Source organism: Python bivittatus, unplaced genomic scaffold, assembly GCF_059951505.1.
Source record: "Python bivittatus isolate LINGU-HERP-01145 unplaced genomic scaffold, Pbiv_v1 ctg000220_np1212, whole genome shotgun sequence".
NCBI classification, from domain to species: Eukaryota; Metazoa; Chordata; class Lepidosauria; order Squamata; family Pythonidae; genus Python; species Python bivittatus.
The window spans coordinates 30846917-30867074 of NW_028277048.1; the positions used below are offsets into that span (position 1 = coordinate 30846917).

Genomic DNA, 20158 nt, shown 5'->3' on the forward strand with positions numbered 1-20158 from the left:
TGATAAGCCATCTCCATCTTTACCATTAAAGATCTTATTGATTGCTGAAATTGTTGGGGAGATTCTACTGCATCTGCCTAGATCTAGAGATTGTCACCTTGGAGTCGCTTGCAGATAGGCTTTTTCTTGTGGTAGCACCTACACTCTGGGAAGCTTTCTCCCCTGAAATTCACGAGTGCCTATGACATCTCAGACTGATCTCTTGACCCAGACCTTCTTTAAGTAATATGGGATGGGATGAATGGTTTTTGTTTCTGGTATCAGATTGGGGATTCCAGATTATGACATGTTCTTAGTTCTACTCAGTTTCCAGAACTTTTCTTCTTTAAGTGAGCTGCCAAAAAAGTACCCCCCCGCCAGCTTCCTGCTCATCTCCCTTGCACTCACTGCCAGGATTGTATCTCTGTAAAATGTGTGGCATTTCCGCCAATAACACTCAAAACCTCCATTAAATTTTAATGGGATTAAGTTTGGCACCATCTGCAGCAGAATGGTATAAATTGCTAAATTGATTTTTCCCCCCAAACTGCTTTTCCTTCAACCTTCTACTTGGGTGATCTTGTTGTCCATCTACTGCCTTGCCTCTGGATCTCTCCATCTTTCCTAACCCTGTCGGGGTCTCTGGAAATGGGCTTGCCTTGGGGCAAGAGGTGCCACAATTGCTCTGCCAGCTGCTCACCCACCTACGCAGGTAATTGGGGACTGTCCCTTTAACAGGCTGAATGCGTGAGCTTGTCCAGATTAAAAAACTGCTGTGCAACATGTTTCCTCCTTTTGGCGATGCCCCACCGCCGGCTTCTTTTGCTCAGCTTCAGTCGGGATTCCACCTGCATCAGGAGCAAAGCCGTTTGGGTATATATCTGTCTTCCTCCAGGAGTTAAATCTGCCAGTGGTACGTCTCTCTTTCTGAGCCTGTGCAACTGGAATCTTGCCTCTCCAGTGGCTGCATGTGCTGTGGCAAAATTCCCGGTTGCTGCTCTGGAAACCAATCATGCCAGGGAAGAATGTGCCGGCTCAGCGGATCAGTCCGGAGAATGTGAGGAGACCAGAGAGGGGGAGAGAGAGATTGTGCCCAAAGCGCCTTCTCTGCCCATTTCATCTTCATCCCCTGCTGTCTAACGACATCTCCTGACTCTTCTATTTGCAGGCGTAAAGTGGAGCAAGAGCAGCATCATGTCTGACAGCAAGGAGTGGGCCACCCTCAGCCCGGAGGAGTTCACCCAGCTGCAGAAGTATATTGACTGTGAGTCCTTTTCCTTCTCCTCTCATACCAGTAGGCTGCCCCCCACCCCTTGATAGGAATAGAGGCCAGTGATCCCTATGGGCAGGCAGGACCATTAGAACTAGAACTCCCTCTCTAAAATCAGAGGTCATACCAACTCCTTAGAACTTGAATCTGGTTTACTTGAGTTATTGAGAAAGGAGGAGCAGCCATTTCTGTGCTGGTCCAAGCAAGGCTCATAGGATAATTCTTTCATGCTACTCCATGTCCATCTGTTCCCTCCCTCCACTCCACTCTACCCCCCCCCAAACTCAGTAGTATTAGCTTGATATCTCATGTGCTATGCAGAAACCACAATCGAGTATCCACAGACAAATATAGAGGAAGGGATAGTCTAGTTTGTGAGGAATCTGACAGGCATAATCTTTAGCCTTTGGCTTATCTTGAATTAAAATTCTTGGGCCACCCATCCTACAAAGTTAGATGCCCAACGTTTTAACGCCCATGTTCAGAATGTTCTGAAATTGTATCAGCTGGATTGGACATCTCACTGCAGCCTGCTGATACTTATACCACTTTGAAACTTAGGATAGAATTCACAGAGTTCTGATTCTTGGCCAATTCATGTGTTCTGCCTGGCACATCTCCTGGTTATGGCATGTACTGTATCAGTTCCTACACTTCCCCCCCCCCTTCTCAATCTTCATTTTTCTTTGCTCTACAGACAGCAGCAAGAAAGTGCAGGATGTGCTGAAGGAATTTTATGGAGAGGGTACATTGTCCCAACATCTGCAAGGGGATGTGAGTATCCTCCTCTTCTTCTCCCACAAACATCTTCATCTGTTGCCTTGCTAGATTGTATATTTGCCCTAAGTGTTTACAGCCAAGGTGGCCTTGCAGATCAATATGACATCTTTCCAAAACCTGTGTACTACTTTGGGTGTCTTCTGTCTTTCACGCATAGAACCTGTGTTTCCATGGTGCTTAACTGCATCATGGGATGTCATGGAGGGCAGTAAAAGTGTCATATAAACTCTGAAACCCAGCTGTTTGACCCAGAGTGGGTTAGATTTAGCTCCAGAGAGACCTGATCTTGTTTTCAACTAAACCACTCTTCCATCAACTCCTCTGCCATGTCATAACCATACTTTGTAAAGGTTAATGATCTCTCCCAGTATCTATGATCAAGATAAAGTCCTAGAGAGGCCCCATGAAAATGGAACTGCATTTAGGGAAATGGTTCATCTGTGTGGCTGTTTTGGTTTCAACTACTTTTTGGTCACACTGGTGTTGTGCATGAGAAAAAGGAGCAGAAACAAGTGAGGTAGAATGTGGCTCTCTGAAGCCTATCCAAGGTAGCACAATGCCCATATTGCCCATGCCTATCTCCCTCCTGGAGGAAAATAAAAAAATGCAGGAAGTGGTTAGGGAAGTGACTGCATTCCAGCCTTCTTTGTAGCAGTTAGTGGGAGAGGGAGACTAAAAATATGGTTGCTGTCTGACCCAGCTATTTCAGATGGTTGACATATGAAAGTGAGATGCTAGTATGGGTCAGCTGTGCTATGCAAACAGAGCCATAGAATTATAGAGAGGGCTTTGTAGGCATTGTAGTCCAATGCCCAATTCAGGACAGGAAATCCAGTGCTAGAGCTAGAAGATATCAGTCAGATTCTGATTGAAGACTTCCAGCAGAGAGGACCCCCCCCAAGGAATTGGTTCAGTTGTCAAACTTTCGTGTGATTAAAACATTTCTCCTAATGTTTATATAACACCTACCATTTTGTAATCTAGTTCTAGCTCTACTTCCTGAAGAGGCAGAGAACAACCCTTTGTCCACTCTTGTGTGATAACTCTTTCCAAGACTACCTGAGGGGCTCTCAGATTCCCTCTATTGGTCTTCTCTTCACCAGGCTACAAATACCCATTTCCTTTCATCTTTTTTCCTAAGACTTATTTTCTGTATTCCCAAGGGCCTTTGTTGCCATCCTCTGAACCAATCTCATTGTGTCTTATCAGTGGTAGGCAACATGGTGACCTTCAGATGTTTTGGACTCAGCTCTAGCATGCATGACCAATAGCAAGAAGTTGTTGTAGGCCAAAACATTTGGAAAGTACTGCATTGTCTAGCTCCAGTCCACATCCTTCTCAAAATGTTTCTTGCCCAGAACTGAAAGCATAACTTTAAGTACAGTTTGAAGTATTATTGTTATTATTACTACTAATACTTCAGCTTGGTTGCACTCCTGGGTCTTCTTTTGTTTCATTAACTAAATTTCTTTTCTACTGTTCACCCTAGTGTACTCCCCCCACCCATCTATGAAGAACTTGGCCTTTGTTTTTTGTTTTCCATTCTGTCAGTTATTTGAGGATTTATTCCTGCCTTCTGAGATGTTGGTGAATCCTTTAATACATTTTATGTTACTCTCAGATATGATATTCTCCCACTCCTTCATTTAAACTGAACACATTCAGAAGTATAGAACTCAGTTATGTGGCAGCCACTCATGACCTCCCTCCAGGCTCTGTGAGTTTTGCAGTCTCATCTTCTAGTCTGCAATGAACTAGCTTTTTAACCAAAATGAGTTTTTGTCCCACAATCCCTTTTGCTAATTATACTGGTTTTTTAGTCTACTTATATTCCATCTTTCTGTTCAGATAGAACACTTAAGGTGACATATATCATAAAAACTGACTTTAGCCTCCCTTCCTATATTCTGACATTCTATAGCCCCACTATGGCTCATCCTAAATCTGTCTCCCCCCCCCCCCATCACCCCACATGTTCTTCTTGTTTGAATTACTCTTCTTGTATGATGATTCCTTCTTGGGTCCATTAATCACAGTTTCATTAGTTCCAGTAGCAACCAAGCAATGGGGAACAGCCATCCCCCTTCCCATTAAAATGAGAAAGGAGAAAATTTTTACCCTTCCCTGCATATAATAATATATCTAGCACTGAAGTGACACATTATTATCTGATTCAAAGCTCCACTTTTGGCACAATCAGTAGAGAATGCAATGCAATACAATCAGTAGTTGTGATTCCTTGCATTCTTCTCTTTTGCTTTGCCTTATTCCTCTGATAATGCTGTTCTCAGTTAATAGACTTTGAAGGCTTCAAGCTCTTCCTGAAAACCTACTTGGAAGCAGAGGAGATCTCTGATGAACTTTGCTGTCACCTCTTCATGTCTTTCCAGACTACAGCAGGACAAGCGACAAAAGAGCCAGGTATCCCATCTGGCAAACTGCCTCCCATAAAACATTGTCTTTTCTCTGAGGGTTTGGGGAAGGAGGTGGGTTTGCATCTTTTCTGTCCCCTCCTTGTCCAATATCTCTCTTTGCCAAGGATCTCGTTGGTGAGGGTTTGGTTTGGCAGCTGGAATATCTTGCAGTTCCTAGGATGAAGGATTACCAACACATCTTAACCCAATGTACTCTCTGCTTTTCAGCCAGTGGTTTCGTTTGCGTCAATGACGTCTCTTGTTACTTCTCACTGCTAGAAGGCGGGAGGCCTGAAGACAAACTGGAATGTGAGTACTGCAAAAGATCAAGAGAGCAGGAGTAGCAGCCAAAGGTCTCAGTTTAGCTTGATTTTTGGTGGATGAGTGGGGAGGAGAGGCACATTGTGACAGAGAAAATCTGATCTTGGCATTTCTTCAGGACAGAGAATCAACTTGCTGTCATTAACATATCTCTGGCCTGCCTGCCTGCCTGCCTGCCTGCCTGCCTGCCTGCCTGCCTGCCTTCCTTCCTTCCTTCCTTCCTTCCTTCCTTCCTTCCTTCCTTCCTTCCTTCCTTCCTTCCTTCCTTCCTTCCTTCCTTCCTTCCTTCCTTCCTTCCTTCCTTCTCATAAATACCACTTTAACATTCCAAGAGTCTCCTGCCAAATATATTATCATATGTACATATAATTTTGATTAATTTTTACTCACTTTTCTGTGAAAGAGGTTTTAACTGGCTTGATATTCAGAGGGGTAGCATTCTCTAGTATGCTCTGGGCAATCATGTTCGTCTCCCATTTGTGTGAGACAACGGTCATTCTTTTCCTGATATCACTCTTAAGCCCATACAGTTTTGTCAACATAAGAATGCCTCTGATGCTCTACAGTAAATTTGTAGAAGTCCTTTGAAATCTTTTCTGAAACCTGACCTTTTAAACTGTTTGGGAATTTGTGCAGGGTGTGTGCAAAAGAAATACATCTTGCTCTCCAACTGAAGAAGCCTGCTTTAGTAATATGCTTTGCCTTCCTCATGTAAGATTAAACAAAAACCCTTGATGAATTGTTGACATTGTGGGAAGATGCCTGGAGCAAGAGGGTAAAGGCACAGTTGCATATATTTGGTGATCCCTCATCTAGAAGCTTCCATTTCTGATTTCCTTTTTTCCTCCCACAGTCACCTTCAAGCTTTATGACAAAGATGGAAATGGTCTTCTTGACAATTCAGTAAGTAGCATGAGGCCATGAGAAGATTATATAGACTTTTGGAACTGGATCCCATCTCCCTGCCCCTTTTGACTTCACTTCAGGCAGAAGAACTGGTTTATCCACACAACACACACACACACACACACACAACACAGTGCCCAGCTTTTTGTGCTGGAATAGGCCCAAGGTATTTTGATGCCAAATCTTTCCATACAAATCTTTCCAAAGTAGTGCTGTGGATGAAGTATTGTGCTGCAATATAGCTGACCCACCTGCTAGTTTATATCAGTCTGATTTTCGTTGGTTCCTGTTTGTTTAGCACCAAAAGGTACCATCTTTTTTGGTTTTGAGCAGAGTGCAGTGAACTTGCTCCAGGGGCTGTGGTGAGGCCACAACAAAAATTAAATTTGGTTTGATTTAATGTGAGTATAAATGTAATCACGGTTAAATCAAGATAATTAAATACAGTTAAAATAATTCTTAGAAGTTTTAGGAATGAGGGTTCCCATTCTTTCATATTATAAAGGATATTTTGGTAAAACTTCTGAAGGTACTCTGGAGACCACATCCTGTGGAGGCTTTGGGAGGGAGAAGAAATTTGTTCCCTTCTAATTAAACAGCTGCATGGCAGGAAGGAAATCAGCAGGTGATACTTTGCCCCATCACTTTATCTCCTGGAAGCCAAGAATATCTCATTTTCAATAGGCTAGGACATACTGTTTTTGTTTGATTCCTTTCTACTCTCTGATAAGAACTGGGGGCACCTGCTTTTAATCTGAGCTCTAAATTTACCTTCTGTCAGTCTTCACCAACACAGTTCCCCTTGATATACTGGGCTACAACATCATGGATATCCGTTGTTAGGAATTCTGGGAACTATAGTCTAACATGGTTGGAGGTGCCAGACTGGCAAATGCTTGCATGCTGGCCCTTTCATATGAGCCACCACACTTTAATACTGGTTCTAAACTATGTTCTTCTCTAGGAAGTAGATCGCATCATAACACAGATGATGCGCGTAGCTGAATATCTGGACTGGGATGTCACTGAGCTTAAACCAGTAAGTGCAGAATTCCTTCAATTGCTTCTTGTACCCCTTCCCCATCTACTTACGACATATATATGCTTATATGACCATGATGGGCTCTGTTGGCTTCAGAATGAAGGTGTCTGTGTCAGGGGCTCTGGAACTGGGGTTGCTGTCAATGATACTTTTTGCAACAGCGCCAAAAGGGAAAAAGCCCAAACTCTGTGCATTTAGGAGGAAAGATGAGGAGTCAGTTGGAAGAGAAGGAACCTAGAGCTAAATGAGGTACAGCAGGATATGGCACTTTAATATAGAATCAGTATTTAGTTAATGGGATTTACCTAATAAAATGGTGTCTTCCTTTTCTGCTTCTGTTAAGAGATGAGAGAGGTTTTGAGTTTTCTGGGTTTTGGAGGAGGATCTTTTTTTCAGGTTTTTTTTTTTTTCCAGGAGATAGAGTGGTTGAGAGAGTATAAGCTCTTACTCCGTGTTTCTGCTCAATAGTTGTTGCCATTTAGATATGTGTACAGAAGAATGAGGGATGCTGGATGGGTATGAGGGATAATTATGTATTATTGTTTTGAATGATTTACGTTGAAGGGCTGGTTTTCCTAATTCAGAAGGCATAAGATTAGTTCTGTGCCTAATTTTAGATACAGCATTATCTTAACTTGGGGTTTCTTTTCACTTTATTAATGGAGCTGTTTTTCAAAGATTTGCATGAATAAGGACCTGGGAATGAGGAACCAGTTCAGTGTTGTGCATGAGGAAAGAGTGGTGCCTGCCTTATGCTGCAGATAATTGTAGCTTCTTTTACAAAGAAAGGCATGCTCTCGAAATGCTCCTCTTAAAATGAGGGTTGCAAGCCAGTTTGGGACAAATGAAATGCAACAAGCAGGGAAATTGCTCCCTCCTAAGGCTCCCCTTTTCGGATCTCCCCTCCCCTCCACCCAGATCCTGCAGGAGATGATGCGTGAAATTGATTATGATAGCAGCGGTACTGTCTCTCTCTCTGAATGGCTCCGCGGTGGTGCCACCACTGTCCCCCTCCTGGTGCTACTCGGGCTGGAGGCGGTAAGTGCAGGGGACAAAGGCCTTTTTGCCTTGGTTCTAACTCACTGTTGAATGTGGTGTTTTGATTTTCTTGTGCAACACATGATAAGGAAAGCAATTGGCTGATTTCTTTGCCTTCCCTGATCCATCGTCTTCCCATCATGACACTAGAGTAGGGATGCTGGTCTGGCTGTCTCTCACCTCTAGGCTCCTTCCAGTGACCCTGCTCCTATCTCCTATTCTGTTGTACCCCAGGGTGAATCAAGTTAAACATTTTAAAAAACAGTTCAGAATCACACAGAGAACTGTGTCATAAGCAGCATTTTTACTAAGGATTTCTCTCCCCTTTCCCCCCTTTTTCTATAGACAACAAACAAGATATTACCTATTTCTCCATGCTCCTGGGGGGGAGGGGATATTCTGGCATGCCACTGTTCTGCTATTTCAGCCTTCCCCTAAACTGGTGGTGGCCAGGGAGTTAAAGCACTTAGAGGACTGTTCAGTTGGTAGTCTAGCGCTGTTTGCAATTCTGTTGCTGTCTCCAGCTCCATTGGGAACTGCAGCAGGATGATGGCGTGTAAGGCTGACTGGGGACTGGAGGAAAAGGCCAGCATCATCCTGAAATGGCCATACGACCTTCAGCTAAGCACCTGATTTCACCTCTGACATAACAAATGGTGAAACTAACCGATTTTAAATGTTTCAAGCAGCTTTGGATGTGGGTTGGCTTAAGGGGGAAAACATTACTCAGGCAACTAAGAGGACTTAAGGCCACCTTGCTCTTGGGCTAGGAACAAGATGAAGGCAGGACGCAGCAGAAAAAAAAGTGGTCTGGGCAAGTGTGTTCTATGGCAGGTGAAAGGTTAAAAATGGCCCTCGTTTGCTCCTAGGGCACAGCTGTGTGGTCTCATAGTGAACTTGGTTGCATTTTTCTCCACAACAATCTAATTGCTCTTTGAGGAGGCACGAACAGAAATTTCTGTTTTCCGGGGAGCTTGAATACAATGGACATTTAGGTGCAAGCCGTTCCATGCATCCTCCAAAAGTAATACTACTTTTGTGCTCAGGAAAAGCAACTTTTATCCCAAATCCTGCCTCCACTCCAATCTTCTGTTCCCCCTCAGGGAGCCTTGATACCTCCCCTTCCCTTCGGCTCCCAAACCAGCCACCCCAAAAACCTTCTCCTTAATGGCTGACTTTCTCCATTGCTTCAGACGATGAAAGACGACGGGCAGCACCTGTGGCGCCTGAAGCACTTTAACCGTCCTGTTTACTGCAATGTGTGTGAGACGCTGCTCTTGGGGCTACGCAAGCAGGGGCTGCGCTGTACTTGTGAGTGAGTTGCTCTCTCCTGGGGTTGTGTGGGAAGAGGGGGTATGGCTCCATGGTCCGTCCGTCTTCCTGGTGGCTCAGGCTTCCAGCACTTTAAGGGGCTTGAGACAACTCTGATGGTGGAAGCAGGAGGAGAGTGTTTCCTCCAGCCACTGCTTTAGCAGAGATCCTAGTAGATCGAATGAGAAGCTGCAATGTTCCAAGTCACTCCATTGATCCATCTAGCCTAGTTGTGTCAGTCCTGACTGGCAGTATCAGATTGAACTTGGTCTGACAGGAGTCTTTCCCAGCCCTCTCTGAAGACACTTAGAAAAACTGGAATCTCCTGCGTGCAAGGCAGGTGCTGTATCATGAAACTTGGTCCTTCCTTGGGAATTGCTGTGTTTCTGTGGCTCTTTCACCACTCTGCCAGCTAACATCTCTCATAGAGTAGGATGGCATCATATTGTTCAACATATTATCCGGGTGTAGTCTCCCCAGAAGGTCCTGCTGGTTGGGGAATTGCACCAGATTTGGGTAAATTGTCTTAGATGTGACCAGGAAGAATGGAGAAAAAAGCACAATGCTCCCTGTGTTTTCTGACATTTAGTTCTGCTAACAAGGTATGGACAAATGTCATGTCCAAAGGCCCCTCCCAACATGACTTTAGTTGCACAGTGGCCATTGCTACAACATGGTTCCTTGTCCTAATATCATTTGCCCTTTTCTGGGAGGCAACAGTGACATGGAAAGGAGCAATGTGATAAAGATCTCCTGTGGATCCTGAGATTTCTGATGCTACTAGAATGATTTGCATCGGCACTTGAAAGCTGTAATAAGAACCAAAAAAGACCCCTCTTCCCTCAGTAGACTCTCCTACCTGTATAGGGAGTGATGTATACATGCATTTCAAATCACCAGCCATCTGCCAAAGAAGCAGTACCATGGATTCTATGACCCATGTCGTGTGTTAACTTAGTTAACTGGTCCAAATCCAGAATTCTGTAACCTAAAATCAGATCTAGTAACTTCATTGTGAAGATTAATGTTGTTCACAGGTTTCTCTTATTGGATTATATATTACATATTAGGCACAACTGAAAAAATCCTAAGTTTAGAATTGTACCTAACCCCAGAAAAAGGTAAAAGAGTTGTTTATTTTTATTCAATTACAATTTTTCAGAAGTGGGGGTTATAGTGGAGAAAATGTTTTTCTCTAAAATCTAAATCTAGCACAGTCATGGCCTTTTGCCAAATTAGATTTCCATGTTTCTGTAATAATTCAAACAGTTCCCAGGGAAAACCTAATAAGAAAATGAAAGGGGACTTTCCTTAAGAGCTTTCTTGCAGCTTGGCCAGCGCTACTGTAATGGAGGATGAGGCTTTTAGAGGTTTCTCTTATGGCTGAAATTGACTACCCAGAAATTTCTGGTGATCAAATATGTGGATTCTCAAAAACTACATGCTTGTATTTTTGCTTTGAAAACTCCATGGAATTCCACCCCCGCGGCAGAAGCACTTCCTCTTCAAGCTTCTCCTTGAGAATCAAATCAAATATTTTATTTTTGAACAAAAAAAAACCAGTACAAAAACAGCAAAACAAACCATTGTATAATCACATGCAGATTTTGCTTTGTACTTTAACACTGTTCATCACTTTGAGTTGCCCAGAACTCTTTGTCAGATGAAATAATGCAGCAAACAGGTGGAAGAAAGATTTCTTTCTTTTTTTTTAAGTGCAAAGATTAAGCCAATTGGTTGTGGCCATTAAGTTTTCTGTTTAGACTCAGTCTGGAGATGGAGATTGCAGTTGGATTGAATTAGTCACAAAGTTCTATATGAACCTGCTATTCCTAGCTGTAATTTGTCTTTTACCTTGGGTATGATCTGTCTTTTACCTTGGATGAAATACATAAGAATTCTCACCAGACAACAATAAAAGTTATATATTCTTATATTAGCAAAGCTGGAAAATAAATTTAGATTAGAATAAATTTCCTTCATCATCATGTGTTTGCTGTGTAAGTTCTCCATAATCACGAGGACAAGAAACTTAAATTTTCTTTAAAGGAAAAAAGAAAGGATTTCCAGAAGCCATCATTTTCTATGAGGACCAATGAAAATGTCACAAAAGAGCATGCAACCCCTTGAGTTACCCAGTTTAACTGCCCCTGTAAAAGAAAGGAGAAACCTTTCAAACCTGGTTCATAAAATTGGATAGGTTTTGGATGGGTGAGATCATGTTTTAAATTAGCGGTGAAGTCAAGCTCAATTCCCGGTGATTGTGTAAACTGAACCATGCAGTTTTCTCACTAACAGAATGAAAGCTGTTTGCTGTTGCCACCTTCTGATATTTTTTTGACTTCCTAATCCAGCCTTCAATTCTGGTATTCTGTGATGGATTCCCATCCAAGTTTTAATGAGGTCTCTTCTGCTTGGCTTCTGAGCCAGGCAAGGTCAGCCCCGTGCTGCCACCTGCAGGAGCACAGTAACACTGCTCGTCACTAATTATGTTGACAATTTACATTCGTGGACCGGACATCAAGTACAGCATTCATAATGGCAGTAACTTAATTTATCCAGGACAAGCATTTGTCTTTACATATTCTTAAGTAAAAAATGGATGTAAAAGAATTCTGCTATGGATTCTATTTGGATCAGTTTGAGGATTTTCCCTCCCTGTGAAACAAGCACTAGTATATACAAGTCTCACTAGTGTTCTTCATGTTTTAAAAAAATACCTTTTTAGATATATGTAATAGCTAGAGACATTGCATATATGTGTACATGTGTGTATCCTGTACTCACAGCAGTGCAAGGCTGCTTGTTAAGGATTATTTCTTCTTCAGTACTTGGAATATTTGTGTGATCTGGCCACCTAGAAATATAACATTAGCTTTCTCTGCCTCTGAACAAGCCAGCAATTTTTTTCTCTGGGTGTTTATAAAACATTCAGAGAGAGAGAGAAAAGAATGCCAACCCAGAAATCTCTCTCAGCATTCCAAATTCAAAACAGTTGCAGCTTGGTTATTTAGAAAGGGTGAAATTCCTTCAACAACAGTCTGCTTGTGCTTAGCAGAAGCCTAAGAATTAATGTTGACATTAAACAAGAAGATAAAACTCTGCTAAATTCTCGTGTTCTCTTTTCCAAGAGTTTCTTTTTAGCTGTGTTCTCATCACACACTAAACTGGGTCATTAAACAGGTTAGTGTGTCATGTGAATATTTAAACCAAGAGTGGGGTTAGAGAAAGTTGCTTTTATCCTACAATAGCTAATCTTCCACGGTCAACATGTCATGTGAACATAGAAGAGAGACTTAATAACAGGTTAACCCTCTCTTCCAGGCAAATATCCAAAGTGGCCCCACAAAAAACAGGACTTCTTTAGAAATTCCTCCTCTGGTTCTTTTATTTTTCAGCCTTTCCTCTCCATGACATTCATGTTTGGGGATAAACCTGGCAGAAAGGGATTCAGGGTGCCTTGATCAACCACCTCCAATTTTGTCTGATGATGCTGATCCTGACTGGGTCACTCACCACAGATTTTTCTAATGTGATTTTTGCCTAGCTAGATTTCTTTAAAATGGCTGCTGATCATTTAATCAGGCCTTCCCTGCTTATCTGCTGCTGGCACATGGGGGCCTTTCTCCAGGATAGCACCAGGGTGGTTCAGCTGTTTCATGTGAACATGGTTGCTGGATCTCTATGTCTGAAAAAATACTCAACAAAAAAATAAGGGCGAGGAAGCTATAGGGAGGGAGGGGAGGAGATGCTACACTAAGTTTGTAAGATCAACTCTTGATGGAGAAATTTTATACAGAATACAGAAAAGCTGTATGCTGCTTGTGGGCAAAAAGTGCTTATTTAGTTTCTACTAGCATGTCATTGAATCCATCCTTCTTTTTTCCAACAGTCTGTAAGTACACAGTGCATGAACGCTGTGCTCGGAAGGCTCCTCCAAGCTGCATCAGCACCTATGCCAAGAACCGCCGTGACACCAACGTGAGTAACCTAGCAAGGGAGGGTTCTGCATCTATCAGCCAGCCTTCTGTATTTCTGCCTTCACTATCCAGGATTTCTGGTTTCTCAGTTTCCATTGTCTCCTTCATCTTCCCAATCCATCCCTTCATTCTTCTAAGAAATCTAGGCGGTTCTCCTGTTTCCATTCCTCAGTATGTGAGATCAAAATTGACCCTTTTTATATCCCAGGCAGTTGTTCCTTTTTGCCCTGACTCATTTGTTATCTCTGCCCTTCCTTGGCCTTGGTATCAGTGTCATAATCACCTCCAGAAGTCTTTTGGAGGAATGAATGTATTTTCCATACATTCCATACAACTTGTATTGTACGCTGAGAGACGTATTAAAAAAAAAACCAGGAAAAAAGTATGTGACAGCCAAAAGGGGTCATCTTTTTAAAAAGACAATGTCTAAATTAATATTTAATTTAAAAGTAAATAAAATATATACTCTGTTTCTGGTAGTGGCCAATTAGGTACTTATGGGAGGGCCAGAAGTGTGGCATGGGAGCAGACAAGAAACCATTCTCCCTTATGTATCTTTGCTACTATTTTTCAAATTAGCAATGGATTCTCAGTAGCAAATGAACAGGCTGGAGGAACCATGTGTGGTTACAGCTGCCCACCCCTACTGCTATCTAATCCTGAAGACTTTAGTTCATTCAGTAGTGAGTGATTAAAACTTCAGTCCTTGCTTTTGAAAACTTACAGTATTCTTACTTTTAACTAAATTGCCTGCAAGAGGTGAGAGAGAATGCCAAGAAGATCCCAGGAGTTCTAGTTCCCATCCCTTCCCTTGTCCCCATTTTATCTTCTTAGACCTCCCTTCTTTTGAAGAGTGTCAGGAAGGTAGAACCCATAGCTTGGGGGCTGCAGTTGGGCTGATCCAGCCCGCTAGTTTTCTCTCCAGATTTCATTATTCCTCACTTCCCTCCTATAGGTGCAAGCACATGTTTGGGTAAGAGGAGGCTGTGACGGCAGTAAGTGTGACAAGTGTCAAAAGAAGATTAAGAGTTTCCAGAGCCTCACAGGCATGCACTGTGTCTGGTGCCATCAAAAGGCAAGTTGATGACTCATGATTCTCCTTGCTTTAAATGGGGATACTGCCATCAAAAATCAGGAGGGGATTCTCATTAGATGGTTTTTATTCTGTAGGTAGTTCATGCACAAGAAAAGTTCATTTGCCTGGCAGGGAAATTTGGGGAAATATTATTTAGGGGTCTGTGGAGAGGGGCAATATTCCCTGGGATTACAGCATGAGGAAAAGGACTATGCTGTGGTCAGTATTCTGGTTAGGTTGTCCCACATTTGCCATTTCTGTTTAAAGAAAGCCTGAAATGGGATTGTGCAGAGCTTATTTCACTAAGACATTTCTTTCTTGGGCCTCTATTTATGCCATCTCTAATTATATAATATATTTCAAATGAAACTGAAAGGGAAGGAGAATACAAAGGAAAGAGTTCTCAGGAGCATTTTTGGGGAAAGGAGGATCTAAATGAGGGTTGTAGTAGAGCAGAAGCCCTAACCGTATCTGCTCTCTACCTATTAATAGATTAACTGTCCAACATTATGATGACCCCATGGATATTTTGCCAGGGCCAGATAATTTTCATCAATGTCTAAAAATATATGTTTCCCTGTTTTAGAAATACTGTATACACAAATAAATGTATTTTGGAGATAGTTGGGATTTATCAGTTTACTTCTCAGGTTTCAGACTCACATCACTTTGAATATTGACTCTTTCGTAGATATAGATGGATATAGAGTTGGAAGGGCAGAGGCATAGATAAGGTCATTGTTTGTTTAACAAATTGCCTTTACAGGACATCATTCTTGCAAAGGAGTACAATTTGTTTTCATATAAGCATACCTAATTTTCATATATGGCGTATATGATGTAAAATCTGATGTAATCTTCAAAAAGCTTACTGTTCATTTCTTCCAAAAATTTAGAATTCAGCCTTCTATATCCAAGTCAAAATCTTGTTTTATCAACTCAAAGTAGGGTTTTTTTCCCCTTGCTTCATGATACAGAAGGCAAAATCATAAGTAATGAACCCAACCTGATGTTCCCTGGGAGAGGGAAGAAAAAGTTGTATCTAAGGTTTTGGTGGGGTGTCTGCCCACTTTCAATGTTTTGAGGCCTAACCCGGCATTGAGAAACACTTGCTGTGTGTCTTGATCTTCTAGATCCATGATGAGTGCCTGCCTCTCATGCCTTCCACCTGTGACTGCGGGATCCTCAGGGACCATATCCTGCCTCCTTCAGCAATCTACCCTGTTGTATTGGTAAGAGCAAGGAGTCTTTTCAGACAGTTATTGTAATTGACAGTCATGTGCAGAAACTTAAAGGCAAAGTTTAGAGTAATCTTTGCATATAGATCAGTGTTTCTCAATCTCAGCCACTTTAAGATGTGTGGACTTCAGCTCCCAGAATTCCCCAGCCAGTCACACATTTTAAAGTGGCTGAGACTGAGAAACACTGATCTGTATGCAAAGATTACTCTAAACTTCAACAGAACAGTATGACTGACAACAAGAAGGACCGTGTTTCTCATCCAACACATAGAAGAGAGGGGAAAATAGGAAAGCATGCTTATTTTGTTATGGATCCTCTCATGTTGTTTTGCATGTGCTTGGGCGGTAGCATAGATATTTAAAACACATCCATACCACGCACGTAAAAAAAGGAAAGTAAGCAGTGCCAGTTCTTAAAGGAAAAAAAAATCCTTAGTTGGGCAATATCTTTATCGGGACCAGTCCAAATGCCACAGAAGCTTGGAATGCAGATTTCCAAGTTCTCCAGAACTCTTTTTTCAAGCAAAAGGGTACAAAAAGCAGTGGATGGAAAAGAAAAAAACTAAAAAAAAAACAACCAACCCAGGGTGTGCAGTGTGTCATTTATCATGTTGATGCTGCTGCAAGAGATGTTTGGGTCTATTTCCTCTTTTGGGAGGAATGGCCCAAAGTTATTTTTAAACTGTTTTAGTTTCATTCCTTTGGGGGGGGGGGTGCAGCCTCCTGTGCGTGTAGCACTTAGGAGGAAGAACGTATGTTTCTCTGAGGTTCAAATTGCCTTCATCGTATGCTACTTGCAGTGTAATTTAATCTACAAGAGGAGAGTCAGAGGGAGGGGCCACAGCTCAGTGACAGAGCACATGCCAGGCATGCAGGAGGCTCCCAGTTCAATTCTTGGCATTCCTGGAGAAGTGCTACCGGTCAGTACGTACAAAGTTGCCATAGATTGAGCAATAGTTTGACTTAGAATAAAGCAGCTTCCGATATTCATCCGGGGAATCTGCTGTAGAAGCACACTCACCCCACTTCTGATGTACACGCAACCTCCTTTCTTATTTTGAGAAGCAGTGTAAAATATTTGGCGGGGGGGGGTTGCCAATCATGAAATGCCTCCCCCCCAGAACAGGCTAGTGAATAGATGAAATGAGATGACTTTGCATCGGTAAGGGACTAAGCACAAGCTGCTCCTCTGAGCAGTTTCAAAAGAGCAAAGACTTTGAGAAAGCTTTGAGCAATAATCCCTTTGTGCTTGGGAAGGGGGAAAAAAACCCCTCCAGATCAAAGCAGACCATCTGCTTGAAAGAGGAAGGAACTGATCTGTTTTGGTTCTGGAGACCTGCAAACATAACCATCAAGACAGGAGCTGTTTTTTACAGGCCATGCCTGTGGCATTCCTACCCAAAACTTTCTCTCCCAGCTGCTGCCCAGCTCTGGTGTCCCACTTGCCTTTCCCCCTGTGTGTCACAGGAACGGCAGAACAGCCAAAAGAACGGGACCCCTTCAGATGAACCAGTTCAACCATTCACTACTCCTGAGGGACAGGCCTTGCGGGTGAGTCTGGGGTTACGTGGATGGAGCTGGTTGCCAAGCCCTCCATCCCTCTCAGGGCTCGGAGCTCTCTGAGCACTCCCTGCTGTTCAGGGTTGGGGTAAGCAGGGTGGGAGGGAAGAGAGGCCATCGTTGGGGCTGCCTGTTCCCCTGTGTGTAAAATGAAAATCAGCACTTTTATGCTGAAATTATTGTTATCAGTACTTGTTAGAAACTAGGGTGAGTGGTAACAAGCAGAGGCAATTAGCACATTTCCAACGTTGGGTTTTTTTTAGTTTGGTCATAAATCAACGGAGGAGCTGCAGGCTGTGAATTAGGCAGAGAAAGACCTGCAGAGAAAGTATTGTTTGCCTGTAACTCATAGCTGGAGCTTCAGTTGCCAAGAAGAGCAGGCCTTGTTGCAGTCCAGTAGTCTGAGCCATTGTAGCGGCCATATCCAGCCCAGAGGTCATAAGCAGGGCCTGTCAGAGGAACACGGGTCTGGTAAGGGAGAGTGGCTTCCAACATGAGGAGGGAGGCTGGGAGATGCCCTGAATGAACTGGGGTTCAAGGCCTTGCCTAAGTGGAAGAACTGATGCCCTTTCCTCTCCAGGAGACATGTCAATTTCCACTGCTTGGCTCTCCATTAGCTGACAGCATCCTTGAAGGCTTGGCACTCTCTGAATCGCCAGCATAGGGGACCACAAAGGAGAGCTGGGGGGCAAATGACAAAATCAGCATTGTGCTGCCACCCTGCAAACCCCACCCCTTTTGTATGTGTGTTGTGACATCCCATACAGACAAAACAGGGAGAGCTGTTTCAAAATGATGAAAGCATCAGATCCTGCGGGTGCCTCTGAACAGCAGTCACCTGTACTGGGCCTGGGTTGTTACGCACAGATGGCTGACTGCTTGTTGTCTCCCAGCTACAGGGTGGGGGTCTGTCAGGTTCTCCTTTTCAGCCTTGGAATCAGAGGAGGACGAAAGAGACATCCAATACATCAAATTTAGATGTGGTAAATTGTGGAGGAACTGATATTGCTCAACTGCAACTTCCAGCAGCCCTAGCCACCTTGGCCAGTAATGAAGAGTGCTGGGAGTTGTGATTCAGCAACACATCTAAAAAAAAGGACCAGAGGGAAGGGGTGAACTGGAACCCTTCCTTCCCTCCCACCCTAGCTGTCTGTTAATCCCAGCTATCCTGCCTTTCCATTTGGAAAGGAAACCTATTTTAGAGCATTCCAGATGCAGCTGCTTCTCATTGCAATGAAAGATTTATCAGATCAGAAGATAAATGCAAAGCTATTTCTGGTGGGCACATCTAGGGATTAATAATGTTAATGTTCCTAGATGTTTGCGCAATTGATTTTATTTTAGCCATTAAGGGATGGAAGAGAAAAAACACATTTTTTGTTTAAAGCTGATTGACATACATTCATAGCAGTAATGAGAATTGTTATGTGCATCTTTGCTATCCATAGACCACTCTGGGAACAAGCCTTATAGTAAAGGGAAGCACATGTAGCTGCATGACTAAGACTGATGTAATTTCTGGCTACCCAGCCCAGTCTATCCCTGTTTTTCTATCTCTACGTGTGCTGTGCTGTATCCCAGTCTGAATCCTACTGTCACAGTACAGGGCAGTCAGATCTGGCCATTTACCAAGGCTGTTTGTGTTTCTAACCCCTTTCTACAGATCATCCCTTTGCCTGACACACACCCCTTGCTTGTCTTTGTCAATCCTAAGAGTGGTGGAAAACAAGGAGAGAGGTGAGAATGGAACAGGGTTGGAAGTGTGAATGTGGGAGTAGGGGCAGGCTAGGCATCTTAGGATCAGTGCCAACTTTGCTTTTGAACACAGTAGCTAGAACTAAGCTTTTCTTAGTTCTTTTCATTTTTTCTTACATTCCCAAATGTTTCTCTTGGGCATAATATAAAACCTGGGCTGGCTATATAATGCCCATGAGTCCAGTATCATTGGTGGAACCCCAAAATTAAATTAAAAAAATACAAATTATGCATGTCTAAAAGTTGGGTGTAGTGGTTAAGGCACCAGACCAGAAACCGGGAAGCTGTGAGTTCTAGTCCCACCTTAGGCACAAAGCTAGCTGGGTGACTTTGGGCCAGTCACTATCACAGTCGTGTCTCAGCCCAAGGAAGAAGAAGACAATGGCAAACCACTTCTGAACTCATGCCAAGAAAACTGCAGGGACTAGTCTAGGCAGTCACCAGGAGTCAAAAAACTGACTTGAAGATACAAAAAAAAATAAAATAAAATAATCAAAATTGTCAAATTCTGTGAAATTTCAATATTTTTGCATGAAAATTTGCAGGTTGTCTGTAGAGAGATTGCTGAAACTTCACCAATGATAGGACATATTTAATTTTTAGTCAATCATTTGTTTAAAAAACGTTGGCACCCATTGCTGAAAAGGTGGCCATCTCTGATGCAGAAGATACAAGCATGGTTTGTCTCCATGTTTGGGAAGGTTCCCAAGGGACCCAGAGTTGGGGTTCCTGATCAGATCTAAAGGTCACTGGCATCCCTGTTTTGTGGGATTCAAAATTTATTTCTCTGTCAAACTGGGTTTCTAGTTCAGATTTCACTGCGGTAGTTTTTTTGACTGGTTATATCTTGTTGGCAGAGTGCTGCGGAAATTTCAATACCTCCTCAACCCACGACAGGTTTATAACTTATTAAAGGGAGGTCCTGGACCTGGGTGAGTTAATGTGAAGTTCTGTACATCAGTCTGATTTTTCTGTTTACCTATATTTTGTGTCTTTTTGCAGAATCAGTAGCTAATTTTTGTGTGTGTTTTTGTTCAAGCCTCAATTTTTTCCGAGATGTACCAGATTTCCGTATCCTAGTTTGTGGTGGTGATGGCACTGTGGGATGGATCTTGGATGCCATTGGTAAGTATTTTTATATAATTTTATTAAAGATTTTTTTAAAAGAAGATAGAAGCTAAACTAATATAAAGTGAGAAAAAGGAAAGAAATCAAAGAGAAAGCTAAAAGTGCAAGAAAGGAAAAAAAAGTAAAAGAAAAATAGAAAAGAAAGAAAAAAGATACTGTACAAAGAATTGGCTTCCAATCTTCTTTACAGCAGTTATAAGTACAATTATAAATTTACCTCTTACTCTATGGTTAATTATAACCCTCTTCTTTCTATAATCTATTCTGTCTAATCATCAAAACCATATATCATAACTTCATTTTTTTCTGTTTCACACAAAAATCCTATAAGGGGCTTCCAGTCAGCAATAAATGTAGA

At 42.5% G+C, this 20158-nt stretch overlaps 1 protein-coding gene across 7 annotated transcripts in view; it reads left to right on the plus strand.

Moving 5' to 3' along the window:
* Positions 1-20158, plus strand: part of DGKA (diacylglycerol kinase alpha) — a 66261-nt gene that overhangs the window by 35586 nt on the left and 10517 nt on the right. For 5 of the 7 annotated variants that reach the window (XM_088138246.1, XM_007427003.3, XM_088138245.1 and 2 more), the window contains 15 exons: positions 1148-1243; positions 1947-2023; positions 4321-4450; positions 4672-4752; positions 5618-5667; positions 6635-6709; positions 7631-7750; positions 8944-9061; positions 12954-13042; positions 13997-14116; positions 15250-15348; positions 16825-16908; positions 18581-18654; positions 19530-19604; positions 19712-19797. In XM_088138246.1, the coding sequence (XP_087994372.1) occupies positions 1174-1243; positions 1947-2023; positions 4321-4450; positions 4672-4752; positions 5618-5667; positions 6635-6709; positions 7631-7750; positions 8944-9061; positions 12954-13042; positions 13997-14116; positions 15250-15348; positions 16825-16908; positions 18581-18654; positions 19530-19604; positions 19712-19797 (1348 nt within the window). In that variant the 5' untranslated portion in view covers positions 1148-1173. Of the gene's footprint in view, positions 1-612; positions 692-770; positions 893-1147; positions 1244-1946; positions 2024-4320; positions 4451-4671; positions 4753-5617; positions 5668-6634; positions 6710-7630; positions 7751-8943; positions 9062-12953; positions 13043-13996; positions 14117-15249; positions 15349-16824; positions 16909-18580; positions 18655-19529; positions 19605-19711; positions 19798-20158 lie in introns of those variants that run through there. The other 2 variants (XM_088138248.1, XM_088138244.1) reach the window with 2 other exon arrangements.